At 35.3% G+C, this 21,272-nt stretch overlaps 1 protein-coding gene and 2 pseudogenes across 1 annotated transcript; 1 reads left to right on the forward strand and 2 right to left on the reverse strand.

Moving 5' to 3' along the window:
- Positions 1-6,192: 6,192 nt before the first annotated feature.
- LOC114733804 (protein DMR6-LIKE OXYGENASE 2-like) lies at positions 6,193-8,241 on the reverse strand (annotated as a pseudogene).
- A 4,893-nt stretch (positions 8,242-13,134) lies between these two features.
- Positions 13,135-20,239, forward strand: LOC114733818 (RING-H2 finger protein ATL80-like). Its single transcript, XM_028921317.1, has 2 exons — positions 13,135-13,145; positions 19,258-20,239. Exon 2 carries the CDS (start codon positions 19,294-19,296, stop codon positions 20,161-20,163), a length of 870 nt encoding a protein of 289 aa, XP_028777150.1. The 5' UTR covers positions 13,135-13,145; positions 19,258-19,293; the 3' UTR covers positions 20,164-20,239.
- Positions 13,956-16,383, reverse strand: LOC114733814 (purine-uracil permease NCS1-like; annotated as a pseudogene).
- Positions 20,240-21,272: the final 1,033 nt, after the last annotated feature.

Consider the following 21,272-nt stretch of genomic DNA (forward strand, 5'->3'; position numbering starts at 1 on the left):
AGTTATTATATTTTTTACGTCTCCGGCGAAAATTACTAAATTAGGATGAAACATAAAAATGAAAAAAAATAAATTCACATAATAATAATAATAATAATAATAATAATAATAAAGTAAAAAAAGCAGGGAATCCAAAGAACGAAAAAGTAGTAATAAAATCAAGGTGTACCTCCTATTTCCCAATTCCCAGTATGAAGACGGAACGACCCTTTCGGCGCCTAAATAAAGGCGATCACGGGCTTAGCCAACTGTTCCCAAAAAAATAAAACAAGAAAAAGAGACAATGATCCCAAGAATGTTTGAATGAAACCAAATCATTATTTAGATAATAGTATCTGAAGAATAGATTTGTGAAAAATAGATTTGTGAAATTAAAATGTTTAGATAGTTGTTATCAGAAACACCTTTTATATATACAAATTATTAAAAAAGACATAAATTAATATAATAATTACATACGATCCTGTATTTCATTATAGTTCTATGATTCAGAGTATCATTTCCTATTTGATACCTTTGAATTCCATATTTGAAGTTGCGATTGGATCGATTCATTAAAAAAAATTGATTCAATACATTTCTTATATACTCATAGTTAATATGATAATTACATAAAAGATAGATTTTATGATATACTTTAATTTGAAAGAATAAAATTGTTAATAATATACTCCATCCGTTCCTTATTATAAGAGACAAATAACTAAATTACGTTGATCAAAAAAAACAGTTAAAATTAGTTGAGGACAATTAATGTGTAAAAAGTATAATATTTTTTCCAACAATACCCCTATTAATAAGGAGAGAGAGTATGAGAGAGAACAATTAAATTATTAAAAGAAAGAGAAGTGGAAGGGAGAGAAAGTATGAGTAGGAGACAAAATAAATAGGGGTAAAATAGGAAATCAATACAAAAAACTAGAGACAACTTTTAAGTGTCTCTTATATATGGGAACATGCCATAAGCATCAAATGTCTATTATAATAAGGAGCGGAGGGAGTATTTTTTACTAACATAATTAATAATACATAAGATAATATAATTAATAATTAATTAATATGTGTATATATTTATAAGATATAAGATTAAATATGTTTATAAAAAAATAATTGAAGAATGTTAAGTCATATTATTGTTGAGATTTATTGATAGACATAATCATATTCTCCAATTTGAATCAAAAACAGAATGGATTTACTTCTCCTGAAATTATGATTTTGGGCTTCAAAACTATGGTTTTGGCTCAAAACATGGTTTTAAATTATTTTTCTAAAATTGATGCTGTTTGGATGAGATCCCATCTGAATCATAGTTTTGCCGTCCAAATCATGGTTTTGTGGGACACCCAAACATGTCCTTAATTAAAATGCATAGTAACAGCTGCTTGTCATGAAGCTGATAGTTTGTCCACTCTGCTACAGACAGTCTTATTTGAAATTTCCCTTTTTCTTGGTTCAAAATTTTTTTTTAAAAAAAAGGCAGCGAGTGATGACATCATAATATCATATCACATCGACGTATTTTCAGCCTCTTTGAGAGAGTTAAAAAAATCCCCTATAGACATGATTCATGTAAATCGAGACAAAACTCTTATCATATACTTGTCTTGTATTTTGTAAATTATTATTAAAAAACTACTTATAAGCTACTTATAAACTGTTCCAAACGGACCCTTTATCAACTGATTATAAAAAAAATTTTATTTTAAAATCCCATAATCTTTCTTAAAATAAAAATCCATGTTTCACAAATGTTTCTTTTAATTTTGACAGTCAACTTTCAATTTTATCCGCAAATCATTAATTAACCGTTAAAATCATAACATTAAGATATTGTTTCGACTAAAATAGTCTTTCTTAACACAAATATCATTTAATAATTATCTTTTAATTACATATGACATATCTTTATTCAAAATTAAAAAATATAAATTCTAATATTTTTGTTATGCTATTAAATCAATTATCATATTAAAAATTTAACTAATTTTATAAATATAAAATTTTATTTTTCAGTAATTTAAATTTTTCATATCATTTATTTATTAAAACTTACCTGTAATATAATCTTTTAAATATATATGTTGATTGAAAATATTTTGCGATTGTATATATATATATATATTTAATTAAATTATAGAGTTATAAAAGGTTCTTGTATTAATATGTTATAATTAAAAAATTTTAAATATATTTCAAAAAACCATATCTTTGTTCAAATTTTCAACCAAGTATTTAATAATTGAATTTATTTAAATTTTGTCTAAATTTAGTAAAAACATTAATAAATAAATATCTTGTTTTGCCAAATTCCTCTTATGTCGTTGTCCTGTTCTTTGGTACTGGGGTTGAGTTGGGCCTCACAAGGAACAAAGAAGAACTACGCGATCCGTTATTTGTTGCTGTTGCCCGTTAGCTGGGCTTAGCCGCTTAGGCCACAGTGGGTTCCCAACAAAATACACATATGGGAAAAATATAACAAATGTGAACAAATGAAATTATATATTTCCCCAATACGGTTGGATCACGTAGAATGGGCTAGTTCTTCATCATATAACAAATAAATATTTAAATCTTATTGAGAGAAATGTACATATTTAATACTTGACAGTGTCTTGAGCATAATTACCTCTAATAGGAAAATATATGTCATTAAAAGAAAAAAGGTTAATATAATTTTTTGTTCTTTAAGTTTGTCTTTATTTTTGTTTTGGTCTTTCAAGTTTCAAACCATAAGTTTTAATCCATCAAGAGATAAAATGATCTGAGTTTTTTTAAGATTATAGGAACCAATGTTTTAAATAAAAAGAAATTTAAAAGACCAAAACTTATAGTTTAAAACTTAAGAAACCAAAATCAAAATGAGGACAAACTTGAAATATCAAAGTTTGTATTAACTCAAAGAAAAATTATATACTTTTGGACATCGAACTTATATACTTTTAAATTAAACGCAGATGTAAATTCAAGATGTTGGCCAAAAAAAAAAGATCTACTCTTCTGGTCCTTAATGTATAATCTAATTAGAGAGTTGATTTAGGTCCTATATATGATATTTATTTTACATGTTCATAAATTTTTTTCTAAATCAACTCTATTGATATTCTCCCAACAATAATTAAGTAAAAGAATGAGATAATTAAGAAATATGCTTAAGGTGTTTTAGAAAAAAAATATCATATTGACTAATTTAACTAATATCTTTAATCAATTTAAATTAGTTCATTATATTTTACATTAAGGACCGGATGAATACATTCAAAATATAATTACCGAACTAGTGATTTAAATACTCATTGTTTAATAATTAATAGCTAATAATATCAAGTCAGTTAATTTAATTTACATAGCATTCGAGCTTGAAATAATGCATGAATTTCAGTGAATTGATAAAAAAAAAAAAAGTTACGTGCTTGAAGCCAACAATTCTTCCAGTTTTATGGGTATTTTGATAGAAATCAAGCTATAATTTTAAAAGTGATTCTATATGAAGGAGTTTATCTGAATTTATAGAAAAGTATTTTAAACAATTTACGGAAAAGAATTTTAAAAGTACTTTTGTCTAATTCAAAACACCCCCTTAGTCTAATATCTAATGATCCTGAACCGAGACGTTGTGGATAAGAATTTAATAGTCCAGACCTGAAATATTACAAGGTGAAAAAAATTGGCTTCTGTAAAGAGAAGAAAATTTTGTTCTTTTGAAGGTTATATTTTACCGAATTTTGAATGTTTAAAGACACAATCGTCACGTTAAAAGGGCGGATGAGCTTGCTGGTTTAAACTTTAAAGGATCCCTTTTATTTTGTTTTCAATTTTTGGCTACATTTTTTAATTTTTAATAACACGCACATTTTGTAAATTAGAGGGATGAGTCAAAAGGCCCCCAGTCTCATTAAATGGGGGCCAGAGCTGGGAATGTAAGTTGGTTTGATGTCAATTTATCAGAGCTCATAGTCAGGCTCAAAACTCTAAATACTTTTTATTAAAAAAATTAAGTTTGACATTATATCCTGTATTTGAAAAGGTATTCGCAGATTTCCTAAGCTGTTTTTTTAAAAATATTTTTTTCACAAACCGAAACAAATTTTTAATATATTTACTTCATATATTATAAAATTATTTTTAAAATCATGATTTAATTTCCTCCAAACACATCCTAAGTCTAACTTGCAAAATACAAATCCAAATCCAAACTCAAGAACATTGAAATCCATTACTTAGAAGTAAGTGTCTTGACAAATTTTCTTGGGATTTTTCTTTTCCGGGCCAGTAAGGTTGGGGTTGGGGGAGAAGGAGGATCTCACATTGCGACGACTTGGTTATCAAAGTCAGTCAATTGCAAAAGGCAAGCTTGGTCCTGGTCAATGGCCATCAAATATAGAAGAGCCCAGAGCATTGAATCATTGACCGCTTAAAATATTCGTTTCAGGTTTTGAATTTCTCAAATTTCAGATGCACAATTTCAAAATTCAACGAATTCCCGCTGCATTAATTGACGTTTGACCGTTGTTTATTTATATCTGAGTTAATTGTCTGCGCTCATCTGCTTTTCTTTTCCCACTGCCCCAATTTTTTTTTTTCTTCTTCTTTCCTCGTTCTTAATTAGTACTTCTTCCGGTTCAAAATATAAACTAAATTTTATTTATTTAAGTTCATTAAGAAACTAATTAAAATTAATATAAAATAATAAATATGTAAGACATATATTTATTTTTCAAATATGCGTGTTTTTATTAATAAAGAGAATAAGTAAAAGATGTACTAAATAAGTAAAAAAAGAAAGAGAATATATGGAGTAAAATTTAAAAAAAAACTCATTAAATGTTTAGATAAAAATTAATGTTATCTTATAAAAAAAAACCAAACCCCTTCAATAAAGTTTAGCTTATATTTTAAATCAAAGAAGGACTGTGATATTTCTTTCTTTCAAATTCCAAAATGCACCAATACTATCGCCTGTTTATTTTACTTATGCTGACTCAATGAGAAATTTGAAGTCGCACTTGATTTCTGGGTGCTCTCTTTCTTTCCTCATGCGGTCTAGCAGACCGTAGTTTTATTCTTCTCCAAATTAAAGAGACAGCACAACAATATTAATATATATTGTAGTTTTTTTTATGTTTAAGGAACCCAACTAAGTGCCTAGGACTCGTGGTTATATATGGTAGTTTTATAACTACATGTATGCAAAAGGGATTTGATTTAAAAAAAAGGCCTATCTCAATACTGAGTCCTTAATATTCCGCTTTGGAGCAGGCATTGAGGAAGGTTGGTGGGAATATATCTTATCGTGGAGGGTCCTTTCTTACAGTCAGATCGGCTTGTGTAGGGAGAGATGTAGGGGCAGTTAGAGAACGCGAGCTTGACCAAGGCCTGTGGAAACTGTGATTGAAGTCTCATTTGCACAATTTTGCTTTCTTGTGGTAATATATTGGACAGGAATGTTGCTTGACATTGCTGAAAAAACACATTTCTCTGTGCATATCACATTACTTGAAGATTTTATGTCTCTTTGATTTGGAGTTTTTGCGTTCTGATCTTGCACAGCCCATTGATTTATCCGATCATGTTGTATTAACTGGTCTGAAATTACATATATATTTTAGCTTACGAAGCTGAATCACTGTTTTGTCCCCCTTTTGCTGCTTTGAAATAGGAGAAACCGCATGTTCAAAATTAACAGTACATATAGTTAACATTCATCCAAAAGTGTGCTTGAGCTTGCAGCGACATTTGTATCTCTCTCGTAGATATCCAATGAAATGACAACATTCCAATGAATGCACTAATTATTTAATTAGACCTACTTATGATGACTTGATGAAAGATTGTTGTTTTTAACTGACTCAACTACTTAGATTGCATTTTGGTTAATTTGGAAAAAACTCTTTGTTTTTAGGGCTGAAGAATTAACCCGTCGCTTGAAGATTTGGCTTTTGAGGGAAATACTGAGGCATTTATGCATGGTCTGAACTCTGCACCGATGGATATCTCTTGCCCTTACTTAATTACTATCAAGTTCTTGGAATTGTTTACGTACCTACATCAAGCAAGAGATCGCTCCTCACTATGTTTTTAATTAGCTCACTTCTGTAGAGATTTACTTAGATCCACCGTATGGCTTAAGGTCCTTAATTCCTTGCTGCGTGCGAGTACGTACATAACTTTATATGAAACATTCCACATATCTTTTCATCAAATAATTAATAATAACAATAATACTGTCAAAAATATTGCCAAAATTTTCTGTTACATATGTATGTGGTGCAAAAATGAAGAACAGAGAAGAAAAAAGACAATGAGCATCAGAGTGGTTCCAACTAAAACATGATTGGTGGGCATATATATGCGTAGTGATTACATGACATTACAAAGTCAAACCACCGCTGCGCCATATTTTCAAATTTCTCCATTATCTTCACCAATTTTCTCCAAAATTAATTAGTCAATTTCCTCGACTCCAGGAAATCCTTTCTCTTGGGCACTTTCGTGGAAATATACTCGAGAAAACTCCCAAAATCTGTGTCTTTATAACGCTTCGGATTCATTTCGTCTATGACTTTTGGTGAAGGTCGCACCACGCAGTTGAACGGCAGGCTATGCAACGAAGCCACCGATCTTCTACTCTTCACACCGTTCACCAAAACCCTGTGTAGTACACTCTGTACTTCCCATTACTGTATATCTGTTCCATTAACAAAACCCCCAAAAAACAAAATAAAATCCTTGAATCATTATTTAAACCTCCAAAGAGAATTTACCAGCATTACATGTAATTAAACGATAACACATAGCAAAACACCAACCTCTAAGTGATCTCCAACGTTAACAACGAAGGCGTTAGGCATAGGGTCAACGGTAAGCCAATGTTGTTGATGGTGGATCTGCAAGCCCTCGACGTCATCTTGAAGGAGAAGGGTGAGGAAGCCATAATCAGAGTGAGGAGGCATGCCAAGAGTTAGGTCTGGTTCTGGGCATGGTGGGTAGTAATTGGCCACCATTATCTGGCTCCCATCTTTGAAGTCTTTAAGAATTTCTTTCTTTTCTGTCTCCTCTTGGCTGGCTTCCACAATTCCTAAACTCTCTAGGATGGCTTCCATTAGTGCCAGAAACAAGTGTTTGGTTTCTTGTGCGTAGGTAGACGCCACTTCCCTTTATAAAATATTAAAAACACCGCGCATGAGGGTACATAACGACATATAAAATAAAAAAGTGAGATGACTAATTAATCAGTTAATTAATCATAATTAAACAAGACTATTGGGCCTCATGTCATGTATTGTACGCTCCTGCTGGTGGTGCTGGATATTTGACAAATAACCACTTAATTCAATTAATAATTCAGCATTCAGCAATATTTTAAATTTTAGTAGAAATGAACTAATGGTGTTTGAGAAATGTGCGGCTTCATCAAACTACCAATGAACAGCCTCAATGTACAAAGAATGTGTTAAAAAAATGTTTACCACTTCACAGAGACAGGGGGGGAGAGACTAACCGCAAGTCGACGGGGGAAGCAGGCCAGTGAGGGAGGAAATCTGGCAAGGGATGGCACTGCAGTTTCAAGAAGTCCCTCCAACAGAAGACAGTGTCTCTGGTTTGGCTGAAGCTGGTCCCATATCGAACAGGAGCCCTGATATCAGGGGTCATGTACTTGGCTCTTTCCTCAAAAGCAAGATTGAAGAACCGCCCACTCACTTCTATCATCTTCCTCGTAACATCTTCTGGGATCCCATGATTCACCAGCTGCGCCAAACTTGAATCATCGGATTCTGATTGTATTCTCTCAAGTAAACGTGTGTGCGTCTGTGTGTGTGTGGTGTGACTTCCAGAACTTGATTCCAAATATATATACACACACCTGGAAGAATCCGTACAGTTGGCAGGCCTCAGCTAGGGAATTGAGGACCTGGGACCTCTTTGGACCCAGCAAATCAGCAAAATCGATGATGGGTAACTGAAGATTTTGTCTGTTGGTAACATTCGGATCTCCTGTATTCGTACTACTGGATCGTTCAGAGGCAGGCAATATGTATTTCTTTGGTACCCTATGTAGCCCATTTTCACAGAGCAGCTTCACACCTTTCTGATATTGGCTTTCTGCAGTTTCGTCGTAGCACCTCTCATCGTCATCAGCTACTAACATTGCAGGAGACATGTCAAATCACCTGTTGCAAGTAAAAGCATGAACATGTAATTCTTGGAAAGCCTCGTGATGCCTTATATACAGAAATATAATCGGAACATGCAAGTTGCACCTAATTAATTGTGATCCTGTAAAGTCTAAAACTTGCTATTAATATAGGTCTATATATAATTGAGTTCAAGAGCCGCGCATGCATGTGGATGGATTTATAAAGATCAAAATGTGGTATATCATTGGTGAAGAAGGCATGGGAGAAACCAACCTACCTGTTAGATAAAGAGCAATGACAAAAAAAATGAAAGAACAGAAAGGGCTTTGGAAATTAATTGGTACGCATGTGTAGGAAGGAGGATTGGGATGAGCGCGTATATATAGGGAAAGTGGGAGAGGAAAACAGTAGCAAGTTTTGAGGAAACCAGGATGAGGTTTCTGAATAGGAAGGAGTGGTTCTGTTCCATGTTAGAATACCGTTGACTAAGAGTTGAGTCAGAGCACGGGAAGGGAATTGGAGGGACGCCACACTCCCACCAGGCCATCGCTTAATAATCCATATCTTCCATTCAAGTATTCAACTTTAACACTTTTGTCTCTTTCCCACCCGGAACCCACCCACCTCTATATTTCCATGTCATTATTACTATTTGGGTTACGTCATTATTGTTTGTGTGTGTGGGTGTGTGTGTGTGAGGGGGATAATGCATTCTATGCACATTGAACACACACACACACCCGAAAGCAAATTCACGCGAGCTCACATGTGAATGGGGCGTAGAATTTCGCAGCTTACTTTGGAAAAGGAACGGATTGATCCCTCTCGTTGAAAAAATTCGACTCCTCTCTTCTTGGGCCCTCCCCCCAGCAGCTAGCAGCCTTCTTTAATTGCCACGTCATTATTAATATGAAATTCAAATTTTACCATAAAATATTAGTAGGTAGCAACCCTTAATGCGAAATGCCAAAAGCCTCAATCTTTGAAAGGTCACATAATCAAATTTACGTCGAGTGTGAGGCTGCTCGCAATTGCTTTTTAAATTCGCAGCCCGGCAGAATTTCTGTTATTAATGGGTAAGTAATAGTAGTAAGTGGGTTTATTTTATTCATATTATCTTTTTGTATGATCGCTGCATATAATTCCCCATTAGCGTGTCCTGCTTACTAGCGACAGAAAAATGTGCACATCGTAAGAACTTCACTCTTTTTTTTTTTTGGCTGAGGGTGAACACTTCTGATTACTCATTACTCCGAGTCTGGTTCCTTCATCCTTCTATTTGTAGTGGACCACTTCAAATTTTAAAGAGCTTGATATAGTCCACTAATTAGTTGGTCAATTTGACAGAACAAATGTGTAATTTGTTGCTTAAAAACAAAAGGACTGAGTCGCTTGCTATGTAAATGAAGCACGAACTTCTTGACTTCGATTCATTCGTTCAGTCACTCTCGCCAATTCATTTGGCGGTCGACTGATGAAAACGTTGTCAATTACCAATTTTCATGGTAACTTTGATAGATAAGTTAAATGATGGAAACACGCAAATTAAAATTGACAATGAGAACTGCTTGCTTAATTAATTATGAATCTCCTTAATTTTTCTCTTGACGCTAAACCAGTCGGGTGGAGTTTTTCAAACAGCTGAATTTTATATTATAACTATAAAAGGGCTAGGGTTTGGATCCAAAGCTATAGGCACTGCCTAAAATATTATCTGCAGTTGGAGAAAAATAATAACGCTTGTACTTTTTGCCAAATTAATGTCATCATTTCTTTTATATAATGGCGGAATTGGACTGTATTTACGCGCGAAGTGCGGGTGCATATATACGTTAAGATTTACAAGATTAAGGAAAATACATGTGTTCCAAGAGTACTGAACGATGAGCGTATAAAATTCTTGAAATAGATGAATCTACTTTAATTTCTTAAATTTTAAATATGTAGGTATGCATAATCAATGTATAGCTAGATCGCGCTCACTTATGCAAGGCCCGATATCAATTAGATAATAATCAGTCTATTGTTTTTGGAGAGTCTCAAAAGTCAAAATTAATTATACAGTGTGTGTGTGTGTGGACGGAGAGAGAGTTGAGAGAATCCATCTAAACTTGAAACCTGGACTAAATATAGTTTATGAAAGTCAAATATGCTGAGATAATACACTTAGCCAGTTACGTCCCTAAATAATAAATCTTCCGACGGTAGTCAAACCTATTTTAATTAAATTTATATAATTCAAAGAATATGCATGAAATTTAAAAAAAAAAAAACCTTAGATAACATTTATGGAATTAGCACAAGATTCTATGATTGATTAGAACCATCAATAAATCATCAAATATATATAAAACTAAAGAAGAAATAACCAAAAGATAATTAATAACACAAAATAATATAGTTTTGGCTTATTAATTTCTTTTAAAAGAAAAACCGATTGTTCACGGATTCATTTTTCCGACTGATTCCAAAGATATTCTGTATCGGGCATATGGTCTCTACTTGATATCGTAATTTTTTATATAAGAACTTTTAAAAAAAGGTATATATGAAATTATACATCAATTCCAAGGTCAAAAAGAAATTATATGTATCCATATTTTAAAATATTTCATTTATAATTATAACCATCCCTCTATCTTACTTAATTTTGACATGAATGCTAAACACTTTGTTGAAAAGTAATTTTGAAATGCCGGGATATTTTTTGAAAACAATCAGGAACAATAATTAATTTTAATTATTTTTCTTAATGTGTGTCAAAATTAGAGGAACAAAGTTGAACGAAATTAAAAATAAAGGAGCGAGTTTCAGTGAAATCAAAATTATAGAGATGACATATATAATTAATTTATTTTTCTTATAAATAGAAAGTATGCGTCTAGTTCTTGCCATATATGGCAAATCTGAAAGTTGTGCAAGGCCTGGCCATGCATTGCAGTATTGGAAACGAATACCGACAGAACCATTGACCTACACGCGCACACAAGATCGCTTTTCTTAACCAAACCCTAGCTAGCTGGGATGAAGTGAATTTAAGCCAATGCTTCGCCAATTATAAAAATAATGTAGGGTATAACAGAACAGTAGTGTAATTAATTAACTAATAATTCGACATGTGGGGCCCTGTCCAGAGATTGAGAATAGGAAAGAAAAGCTTATCCGACCATGACCATGCATTACAGCTGTTGTGTGTGAGCTTGAAGCTCTTTGAACTTTGCAATTGTCGTTTAATAATATGAAGACCAAATAGATATTATATATGTGTGCATGGCTGGAGTCTCACGTATATATACAAGAGTCCGCGTAGATATTCTAGAGCAGTAGGTGACAAATAAACCAGTAAACGACCCTGCAAAAGACATTGAAGCGAATTAGCCAAAATCCCATTTTGTAATTCAATCGTCAGCCGCAAGTTGCACGACCCTATGGCTACCAATGCTCAATCTTAGTCATCATTATATATTTGTATGTCTTGGGAGTGATTTACATCGGTGATTTGAGATTCAAGCTGACACTGTACTGTCATGCGTTTGTCTTACGTGCCTCACCCACCACAGCCCATAGCCACTAATAAGAGACTCTCTGCAGGTTCCAAGTTGGTTAGCATGTCCGTGTTCCCAAGCTAGCTAGCTAGCTACCTAGCTACTTCTAATTGCTGTAATTTTGTTCTCTATTCGTTGCATGCTCTAGATATACATGTGTTAATGAGACGCACTAATTCACTGCTAGATTCTATGTCCTGTCTGTCACACTGATATTTCTTCGCTGGTTTTCTGTTAGCCAGTTCATTGTATTCATAAGTACTCTGCAGATTTCCGTTTTTTAAAAGGCCTTAGACTTTGAGGCCCTTTAAAGAATTGCAAAATATTCCAACTGATCAAAGTCAAAAAGTTCTCTCTATTGCTCTCTCCTCCCATCATTTTCTAATTGCGAGAATTGGCATGAGGGTTATTAAAGGATGAAATATTTATCAGTAGGAAGAATCAATCTCTTAAAACTACATTGCAGATTCTAATTAAAATCTATCATCTGAGTTTCGGGCATCTTCAATATAATGTAAATTCATAAAGCTCTCTTAAACTTGATTGCATCCGTTTGTCCTTGTATCCATTTTTCCCTTCATCGTTTCACGCGGGAAACTTTTGATGTCATTTCTGGTTCTTTTCTTTTCAATGAAATGGTTTGACCAAAAATAAACCCACTAAAGGAGCATTAGATGGATTAAAGCTGGTAACTAGGGGAGGGGGAGATCATGTTCCTGTCCGTCCAACGTCACACGATGAAGCACGTGTTCATCTTCGAAGAATGGTTTCGGTATACGCCCACTTCAACTATATAAACATGTTATATAATTTTTCCCAGCTTTTTCTTCTCAGGGGTTTCCGAGACTTGAATTTTTTTTTGTATAAATTAAAAAATAGCATATCCCTGTCTTTGCGTTGTTAATTAATTACGATCAGGGTTCATAGACAAAGTTTCAGTAGTTCAAAATGTGCGTGCTTTCATATATAATATTGATACTAGTAATTAAAAAAAGTAGATATATTCATCATCAAATACACAATACAACATAATACACATTTCGAACTCATATTATTTTATACTAGTCTTTTTTACATATATATACTCCTCTGGTCCTATTTACAGGGTGCAAAGAGAAGAGATTTTTTAGTCCCATTTATAAGAAACTGAGAGAAATTTTTTATGTGGATGTACTATTTTACTCTCCATTTGCTATGGTTTTGACTTTGTTAACATAAGATATAATAGATATTAAATAAGAATAAATTTAAAAAATTACTAAATTTTAAATAAAAATTAATAAAATTTAAGATTTTTTTTTTGTTTGTGTAAAATACAACGGAGAAGTACCATGTTATCTAATATGCATGTGCACTCATGTTAGCATTACACAGGTCCGGAGGTGCGGGTGAGCGCGAACGCGCGGGTGGGTGAGGTGGCGTTCTGGCAAGGTATCCATGTGCCTGGGTAGGTGGTTAAATAGTTAATCTGCTGGCGTTTAAATAATTTTAATAAAAACTTCAGCGTGTTAGGTTTTATTGATTTATTGGGGTTAAACGATATCACAACTCAAAAGTACTTAACAAAAACAGTTGTATTTTCTTTGGCCAGGTTACTGGACATTATTCATAAGACAGCTGGAGCGGGGATCAGAGAGTAACAACTGATGAATTAGCCCATTTCTTAATTCCTGTGAGAGTTTTTGGTTAATTCGGACACTTGAAGCAGTGTAGGCCCAACCTCATCTCAAGTCACAATTATTGGTATGGGTAGGTAGGGAACGTCATGGACTGAAATGGTTGAACCATTTCTTTTATATCTTTCGCCGGACTTTCACCAGAGGCGCTAGAAAGGCCACAAAGCCCAAAGGGTTCTCTATTTTCTCTTGCGGACCACTGCTCAAGGGAAAGAACTAAGGCCACTTTATAAAATTAAAGATATCTTGTTTAGGATATAAAAAAAATATCAAGCTCAAGTAAAGTATTTAATACTAAAGACGTGTATAATTCAACTTGGAACTATAAGATCTATTCTCCCTGAATGAAGCAGCGCCTAGTATTGCTCAAGAAAATGGACAGGAATATCATTTTTCATTATGCAAGACAACACGAGAAAAGCAGTTTCCTTGCATGTTTTCCATTACTAATTTACTACTGTTCAACAGCTTCCCTTTACTTTGGTTAAGACTAATTAATCAAAATAAGATAACTTGCAACTTAGAAGTTTGTGATACGTCCGTCTGTTAAATAACTGCCAGCTCGTTGAATCTGCTGTTTCTCATCTGATGTCAAGTATAGAACCTTCACCTGCGTGACACTAACACTTGACAAATTTAGAAATACAAGTTCAAAGTTCTGCTTTCTCCAAATCTGGCCCTCTCTCTCTCTGAGTAACTCTTTTTCCAGTGATATCCAATGATATTACATGGCATTATATCTTCTTTTTTTTTTTTAATTGAAACTGGAAAATATTACAAAAGAGTCCAAAACAAAACAGTTCAACCCTTCCTCCTTATTCAAGTAGGTGGAGGGTGGTCAAAAATACAGAAAGGATTGTCTAGAGTATAAGACATTTTAGCTAAAAGATCAGCTAAAGGAATTTCTTCCCTAAGAGAAAAGGTAAGTAGGACCCTCCAGTTGTAATTGAAGAGTATACTAGTATCCTCAATGATGTCTTGAAAAGGGTGATTCTGAGAATAACCTCTCAAAATGAGGTTAAGAGCTTCAGTACAATCAGAATAGAGAATGATGCTTCGAAAACCTCTTGACCAGCAAAGCTTTAGGACTTGAAACATGGCTAAGACTTCAGCAATAGTTGAGGGAACCGAACTGATTTTACAACTGAAACCACATGTCCAAGCTCCTTCACTGTTCCGTATGACTCCTCCACATCCGCTGTGTCCTTCCTGGGTAACTGAACCGTCTACCTCCAAGCTAACATACTCTCCTTGTAGGCTTTGGTAACCTTTTCTGGTCCTACTCCCTATCGTGTAAAAGCATTTTATCTTTCACAGAAGTTGCGAAACAGGAACGAGGAATTCTATTTATTTGGCTTTCTTGTGAAACGAGATAGAACCCATGCACGAATCCAGCGGAGAAGAAGCTGATAAACCAAGCGTTGCTGTATATCACCGCAAAAGCTTCAGGAATATTTGAAGTCAAAACTCCAACTTTCTGCAAGAAACCAGGGATTACTGGCAAATCCCAATAATCAGAGCCACCATCGCTGCCAAATTAAAACCCCCTGTGTAATAGTAAGCTCCATCAGGACTGCGAGAGTACAAGTCTCTGATGCTCAAATTGGTCGATTGTACAAGATAGTAATCGGCTAAAAGAATCCCCGCAATAGGACCTACGAACGCAGAATACCCAACCAGCCACGTATACACAAAGCTCTCACTGGACTTGAGAAGCCTCCATGGTTGAAAAATAATCCCAAGCAAAGCAGTGACTATAGCCCCTCTTCTGAAAGTGAACCACGAGGGGCTCAGATTCACAAGCGCATTTGCAGGTGCCACAACATTAGCAGCAATATTAGTAGTGATAGTGGCAAGGCTTATTCCAAGAATGGCTAGAAGCATCGTGGTGAAGCCACCAATCTGGCCAAGCAGTTGAATTGGGTTAGAAATGACTTGCCCAAATATTACTTTCGTCGATGATGTCACTGCGAGTCCGACGAATGTAAATGCTCCCATGAAGATGGGAAGCCCAATCTGACCAACGACTTGATCAGTTTGGCTCTTAGCATAGCGAGTAAAATCAGGGATGTTCAGAGCCACCGTAGCCCAAAAGCTTATGTTGGCAGTTAGAGATGGGAAAAATAGAGACCAAAACTCTGAATTGGATAGCCTAGAGGATAAGGAAAGCATGTGACCAAACCCACCAGCTTTGATGCCAGACCAAATTAGAAGGCAGGAAGTGAGGAGAATGAGTATTGGAGCAGAGTACTTCTCCAGCTTTCGAATCCCATCAATTCCTCTCCACACAATGGCCAATTGTGCCACCCAGAAGATCAAAAAACAAGCAAATTCAAGTGGGGAAGTACCGAGCCAAGCAAGACTCTGAGAGAATCGAGTGTGTTTGATTGAATTTGGTAAGAGGAGGAAGATGGCCTCTCCACCGATCCAAGACTCAATCCCATACCAACCACACCCAACGAGAGCTCGTATAAGAGTGGGAATATGCGCACCGTGGATGCCAAACGATGATCTCGCAAGAACCGGGAACGATATGCCGTAGCGAGCGCCGGGATGACCGGTGAGCACCAGAGGGGCCAAAAGGACAGCGTTGGCTGCGACCACCGTGGCTATGCCCTGCCACCATGACATACCGAGGTCGACGAGGCTGCCAGCGAGGTAATACGAAGGGACACCCACCACCAGACCCACCCAGAGGGTGGCCAATTCCAAGCCAGAGAATGTGCGTTCAGCGGGAGTGGTGGGCCGGAGGTCGTCATTGGTGAGGGAAGAATCGAATTCGAACTGGAGAGGGTTGCCGGAACTGGAACATCTCATGTTGCGTAAAGGGGAGGAATGGTGAAGGGCGTGACGGAGATTGGTGGGTTTGGGGACCGAGAATGGGGAGACATGAGTGGGGGAGTAATAAGAAGAGGGCTTTTGGGTGTTGCAGATTGGAGGGGTGGCCTGAGGACGGAGGGAGACACATTTGGAGAGCATGCTTTGAGGTTGGTTGTCTCGTCCCGTAATAGTTGAGGTTTGCGTGGACGGAGCTTATTTCAGATAGAGACTGGGTGGTGGCTGTTTTGCAACGTCAATCTCACTACTTCATGTGAATAGGAATAAAGAGATTCCCTTTCCTTAGAACAATATTAATAATATTATTAATACCGATATATTTTATTTCCCGCCAGCTTCTAAATCGATTCAAGTTACTACTCTGAATCTTAATATAAGACCCATTTAATTAATTTGATTAGATTAAAAAAAGTTAGGTAAGTTAGTTAATTATAAAAAATGTGATGTATTTTTCCTAAAATACCATAATCATCTTTCTTAATACCTCCCCTCCCTCTTTTACTTGATTATGGTTAAGGGAGTATCTATAGGAATAATTTAGAGAAAATTGATAAATATGATAAATGAGTCTTATATCTAAAACCAAAACTAACTCAATAATTAAGTCATGTATTAAGGATTGGAGGAGTATTAAATTTGCATCATGAAAACGTAATATTTAAATCTTATGAAATATTCAATTTATTATCGATCAATCTAATTTTTTGGACCAAAAAAATGCACCTGACTTTAAAATCTCTGGTAATGAATTTATTTTCCCTAAAAAAACTATATTCCTCATGAACCCTGAATCTGACAGCGTAGGCTCACCCAAAAAAAGAAAAAATAAAAAAGGGCCGAGTCTTTTTGGTGGAAAAAGGGTTGAGTTTGAATTCACCTTGTCGCTGCCAAAAGCCCACTTCACATATGATATCCGTCGCTTGTGTTATTCTCGTCTTCTCGAAGCCAGGTGGACAGGGTTGCTGCGGCTGCTATCTTTTTATGAATAAAATTATTATTTTAATTAAACAAGTGAAAAGAAAATCACCAAGTGATTATTGTGTTCAGAGGCAAAAGGTGCCCCCTTCTTTTTTCTCTTATTTTTATCTACTTCTCATCTCACTCATAAGTCATAGGATTGGGATTTTAACAGTTTATATTTCATATTTATAAAATTATAAGTAAAATATTAAAATTTTAAAACTAAATAAATAAAATCAAATAAAACTATTAAATTTTTAGTCAGTATAATTCAAAATAATAATAAAAAATATTTTATAAAATTATTTTTAAAAGCATAAAATCTAGACCGTTAAGCTTTTAATCTAAAAAGTTGAGATGAGAAATATATGGAAATAGAAAGAAAGAAAAGTGAAGAACCTCTTTACCCTTATGTTTGGTGAATCAAACCTAATTCACGACGTGATAAGAACAAATGGAAATTTGTTAACAATAATTTTCTTCTGGCTTTTAGAAATTTATCAAAATCAAATCATTTTTCAAAAATAAACCACTAGAAGCAATGCAGGTTTTCAGGAGTAAGACTTCTGATGTTTTAGAATCACCCAAATAATTTGACAAATGATAAAAAAGTCAGTAGTCGAATAAAAAAAAACCATACAAGGAAATAAAATAGAGCAAGTTATCCGTCAATTATAAGCTCAATCAAAAGATTCGATAATTATTCCCCCAGGTTGTCATCCTCATTAACAGTATATTTTTATTAAATGAAATGAAACCTTTTAAATATGCATTAGAAAAATAAACATAAAATAAATTTTACATTTATTAATTCTTGTATTTAATTTAATATTTCCTCTTATCTTAATTATAAAATATCGTTTATAACCTACAAATAACATCTTATGAATAAGATAAGAGATACCATCAATTTTTAAATTTTAATACACACGCATGACTTGCGTCTTCACTAAACAAAGCAAATGATCCGAGACAGGCTTGCAAGCACGAGACATCTGATGGTACGAACACGAAAAATGAATTGATAAATGGTTAGAAGTCAATGGTCGAATTGAAAATAGGAGCCCCACTGACCAAGATAATTAGATGTACAAGTCAACGATCCGAGAAGTGCGATTTTTCTTCTTCCTCTTCTTTTTGCCAACATAATTTTTTTTTCTTCTTCACTTATTATTACTAGATGAAGTCACATTAATCGCCTTGCCTTTTTTTTTCCCCCAGAAATTATACAAATTTTTCATAATCAGGACATACGTAAATAATATTAAAACAAAATAAAATCCACCCTCACTGAATTTTTTTTTTTAAAAAAATTATCATGGATCATGGGTATTGTAATATGTTCATTACAAAGCGTGCATGTTCTTGCTCGCTTCCTCCAAAAGAAAAGGCAGAAAGAAAGAAGACATATATGTTTGTGCTCTCGTCTGTTTTGGACATCTGCGGTGTATTCTGGTCCAAAAGCGGAGGTGTGTACGACTAGACCCTTTGCTGTAGTCTATTGGGCTTCCAAGGTTTTGACTTCGTTCGTCTTTTGGATCGCGGAAACACAAGGTCCAGGCGACGACGTGTTTTTTAGCAACAAATATGAAAATATTTCTGGGTTTTAATTTTTAAGCGCTCCATTCTCATTACATTCTAGAATTTTCTTCAAAAAAAAATATTGGAGAATATACAATTATGTATCTGTCATAGAAAGCGTTCTAGTTGCGGAATTAAAAGACAATTTTATTCAAACTAACCAGAAAATTAAAAGACAATTTTTTCTAAGGACCATCAGATGAACTGGCATCCAAGAGCCGTTTAAAATTATTTTATTACGTTTTATTCTAGCCAAGTGAAATACTCATAAGAAGGAGCGAAAGGGGGACCCGCAATAATGGAAGAACACAAACAGTTACACTTGTCCAATACAGTACCACCAGAATGGAGCTGGGTGATGAGATCGCAGAGTCTAAAGGTGCTACGTGGAGGTCATGCCAAGCAAATCTCGGTAGCAGTCAACCCAACGGCTCCCAGCTTTATTGGAACTAACTAACATCTGAAAGCGAAAAAAACCATAAACTCGGTCTACCATAATTAACCGCATGTTAAAGCAAGTGGCACACCCAGACAGAAAAAGAAAGAACACGAGACATGAACAGCAACAGCAACACCAACAACGTTGAAGGGCAAGGCCAACTGGGCTACTTCGTGAACCCTCTCATCATCTCCGGCGCCGGCATCATCTGCTCCTGCGTCGCCCTAGCCACGTACCACTTCATCCTCTTCAGGCTCTGCCTTCAAGGCCGACGACAGTTGCAGCAAATCCCTCAGCCAATAAGTCCGCCCCCCGAGGACATTCCCTGCGGCGTCGACCCTGAAATCCTCAAGAAAATCCCAATTCTGCCTTACTCTCACAAGAAAGATGACGCCTTTCGTTTGGACCAAACTGAATGCGTTATTTGCTTGGGCGAATTGCAGGATGGAGAAAAGGTTCGGTTATTGCCTTCTTGTAGTCATGCCTTTCACATACCTTGCATCGATCTCTGGTTCGCTCAAAATTCCAATTGTCCCATTTGTCGAGCGCCCTTAATTATAGCCCCTCCGCCGTCCCTGCCTGTGGCTTCAGAAACTGTTGTTGATGCTGAACCAAGGGTCTGTCATATTCAAAGTGATCACAACATTGCCGCTTCTGGTTCGACGTCACGGGCCCCTCCCGGCGCCGCCACGCTTCAGCACTCTCTCTCTGTGGCGTATCGTCACGAGCAGGAAAAGCCTCAGGATTTGATGGTAGGGATGAAGAGGTCTCTGTCCATGGATCATTCGTCGTATGTTTCCGTCAGCATACAAAGAGACGAGGCAAATAAAGCTGCTGCTTCTTCTTCTTCTTCGCCCTCTGTCGCTGCAGGGATTGGGATTGCGCACGCTAAAGCGCTTGATCACGTGTCGTCCATGTTGATGATGTCTTTTGCGCAGTTTCGGAATAGTCGAAATGATAGATCCAAAGGCATTCTACCGAATTGAGATAATTAGGTTTTGTTTGATGGTTCTCTTTTAATGAGCCGGATATTGCGTTGAATGGGCTTTATTGTTCTTATTCTTTCTTGAATCGTTCTGGCCTCTCCAAGAATTCAACCGTAATAAATTTTTCACACATGTGTACAAAGAAGATAAACGCACATGCATCGTTTATACTGTAGCCTTTTGGCTTCATGACGGAGCATATAGATATGCTGAATGTGGCACAAGAATGGCCCGATCATAAATTGTTGTGTGACAAACATTCGCATCTTCGTTTGCATGTAATGCTTTATATCGCTCAACTTTTGCAGGTTTAACCTTTAATTTCCCAGAGATTTGTAGGTAAGTGAGTGATGTGTGTGTGTATTAATACTGATGAACTAGGCATTAGATGAGTGTAACCAAAAGAAAATGCACAAAGTACATGATTAATTAGTGGGATTTCGTTACCATACGTTCAAGGATACACTAACACATTTTTATTCCAAATGCATCCTATGTGTATTTTGATTTGTGTGTAATGATTTGTCTGAAGATAAGCTTCAGGATTGTCAACAATAACGCTTCAATTCAGCATAATATGGCTGACAAAAAAAAAATATCGCCTGTTTTCCATACAAGTTGTCTCTTTTCGGTTTATACAGGAGCCGTTTGGAATAATTTATAAGTATTTTTTAATCGTAATTTGCGGAATAAGAAATAAATATGTGAGAGAAATTTTATCTTAACTTGCGTAAAATGTGCTTATAAGTGATTTTTAAAGCTATGCCAATAGATCCATAATAGTTCATTGGTTGTGCCCTTTTATTGAAATGCTCACTCCTTTTTTTTTTTTTAAACACGAACTATATATAATATTGTTTCACGGCACCCATAAAGCTTATTGCTACAGCATATTAATACGTTTGAAAATTTTCCTTTCAGTCTGCTGCTTAAATGGCGCCCACAACAACATAATGCAATAAGGTACATCTTTGCTGAAGTCCTATTTGGCCTATTGGCAATAAGGTGCATCTTTAAATCGGAGAATTGGCGAGTTCAAGCAAGGTAAGGTTGAGATGAAGTGAAGAGTTTTTTCTCTTTTTTTGGGGGGGGGGGTCTTGTTTTTTTTT

This window comes from Neltuma alba, unplaced genomic scaffold (genome assembly GCF_004799145.2).
Source record: "Neltuma alba isolate B1F8T4 unplaced genomic scaffold, ASM479914v2 tig00013032_pilon, whole genome shotgun sequence".
Classification (NCBI taxonomy): Eukaryota; Viridiplantae; Streptophyta; class Magnoliopsida; order Fabales; family Fabaceae; genus Neltuma; species Neltuma alba.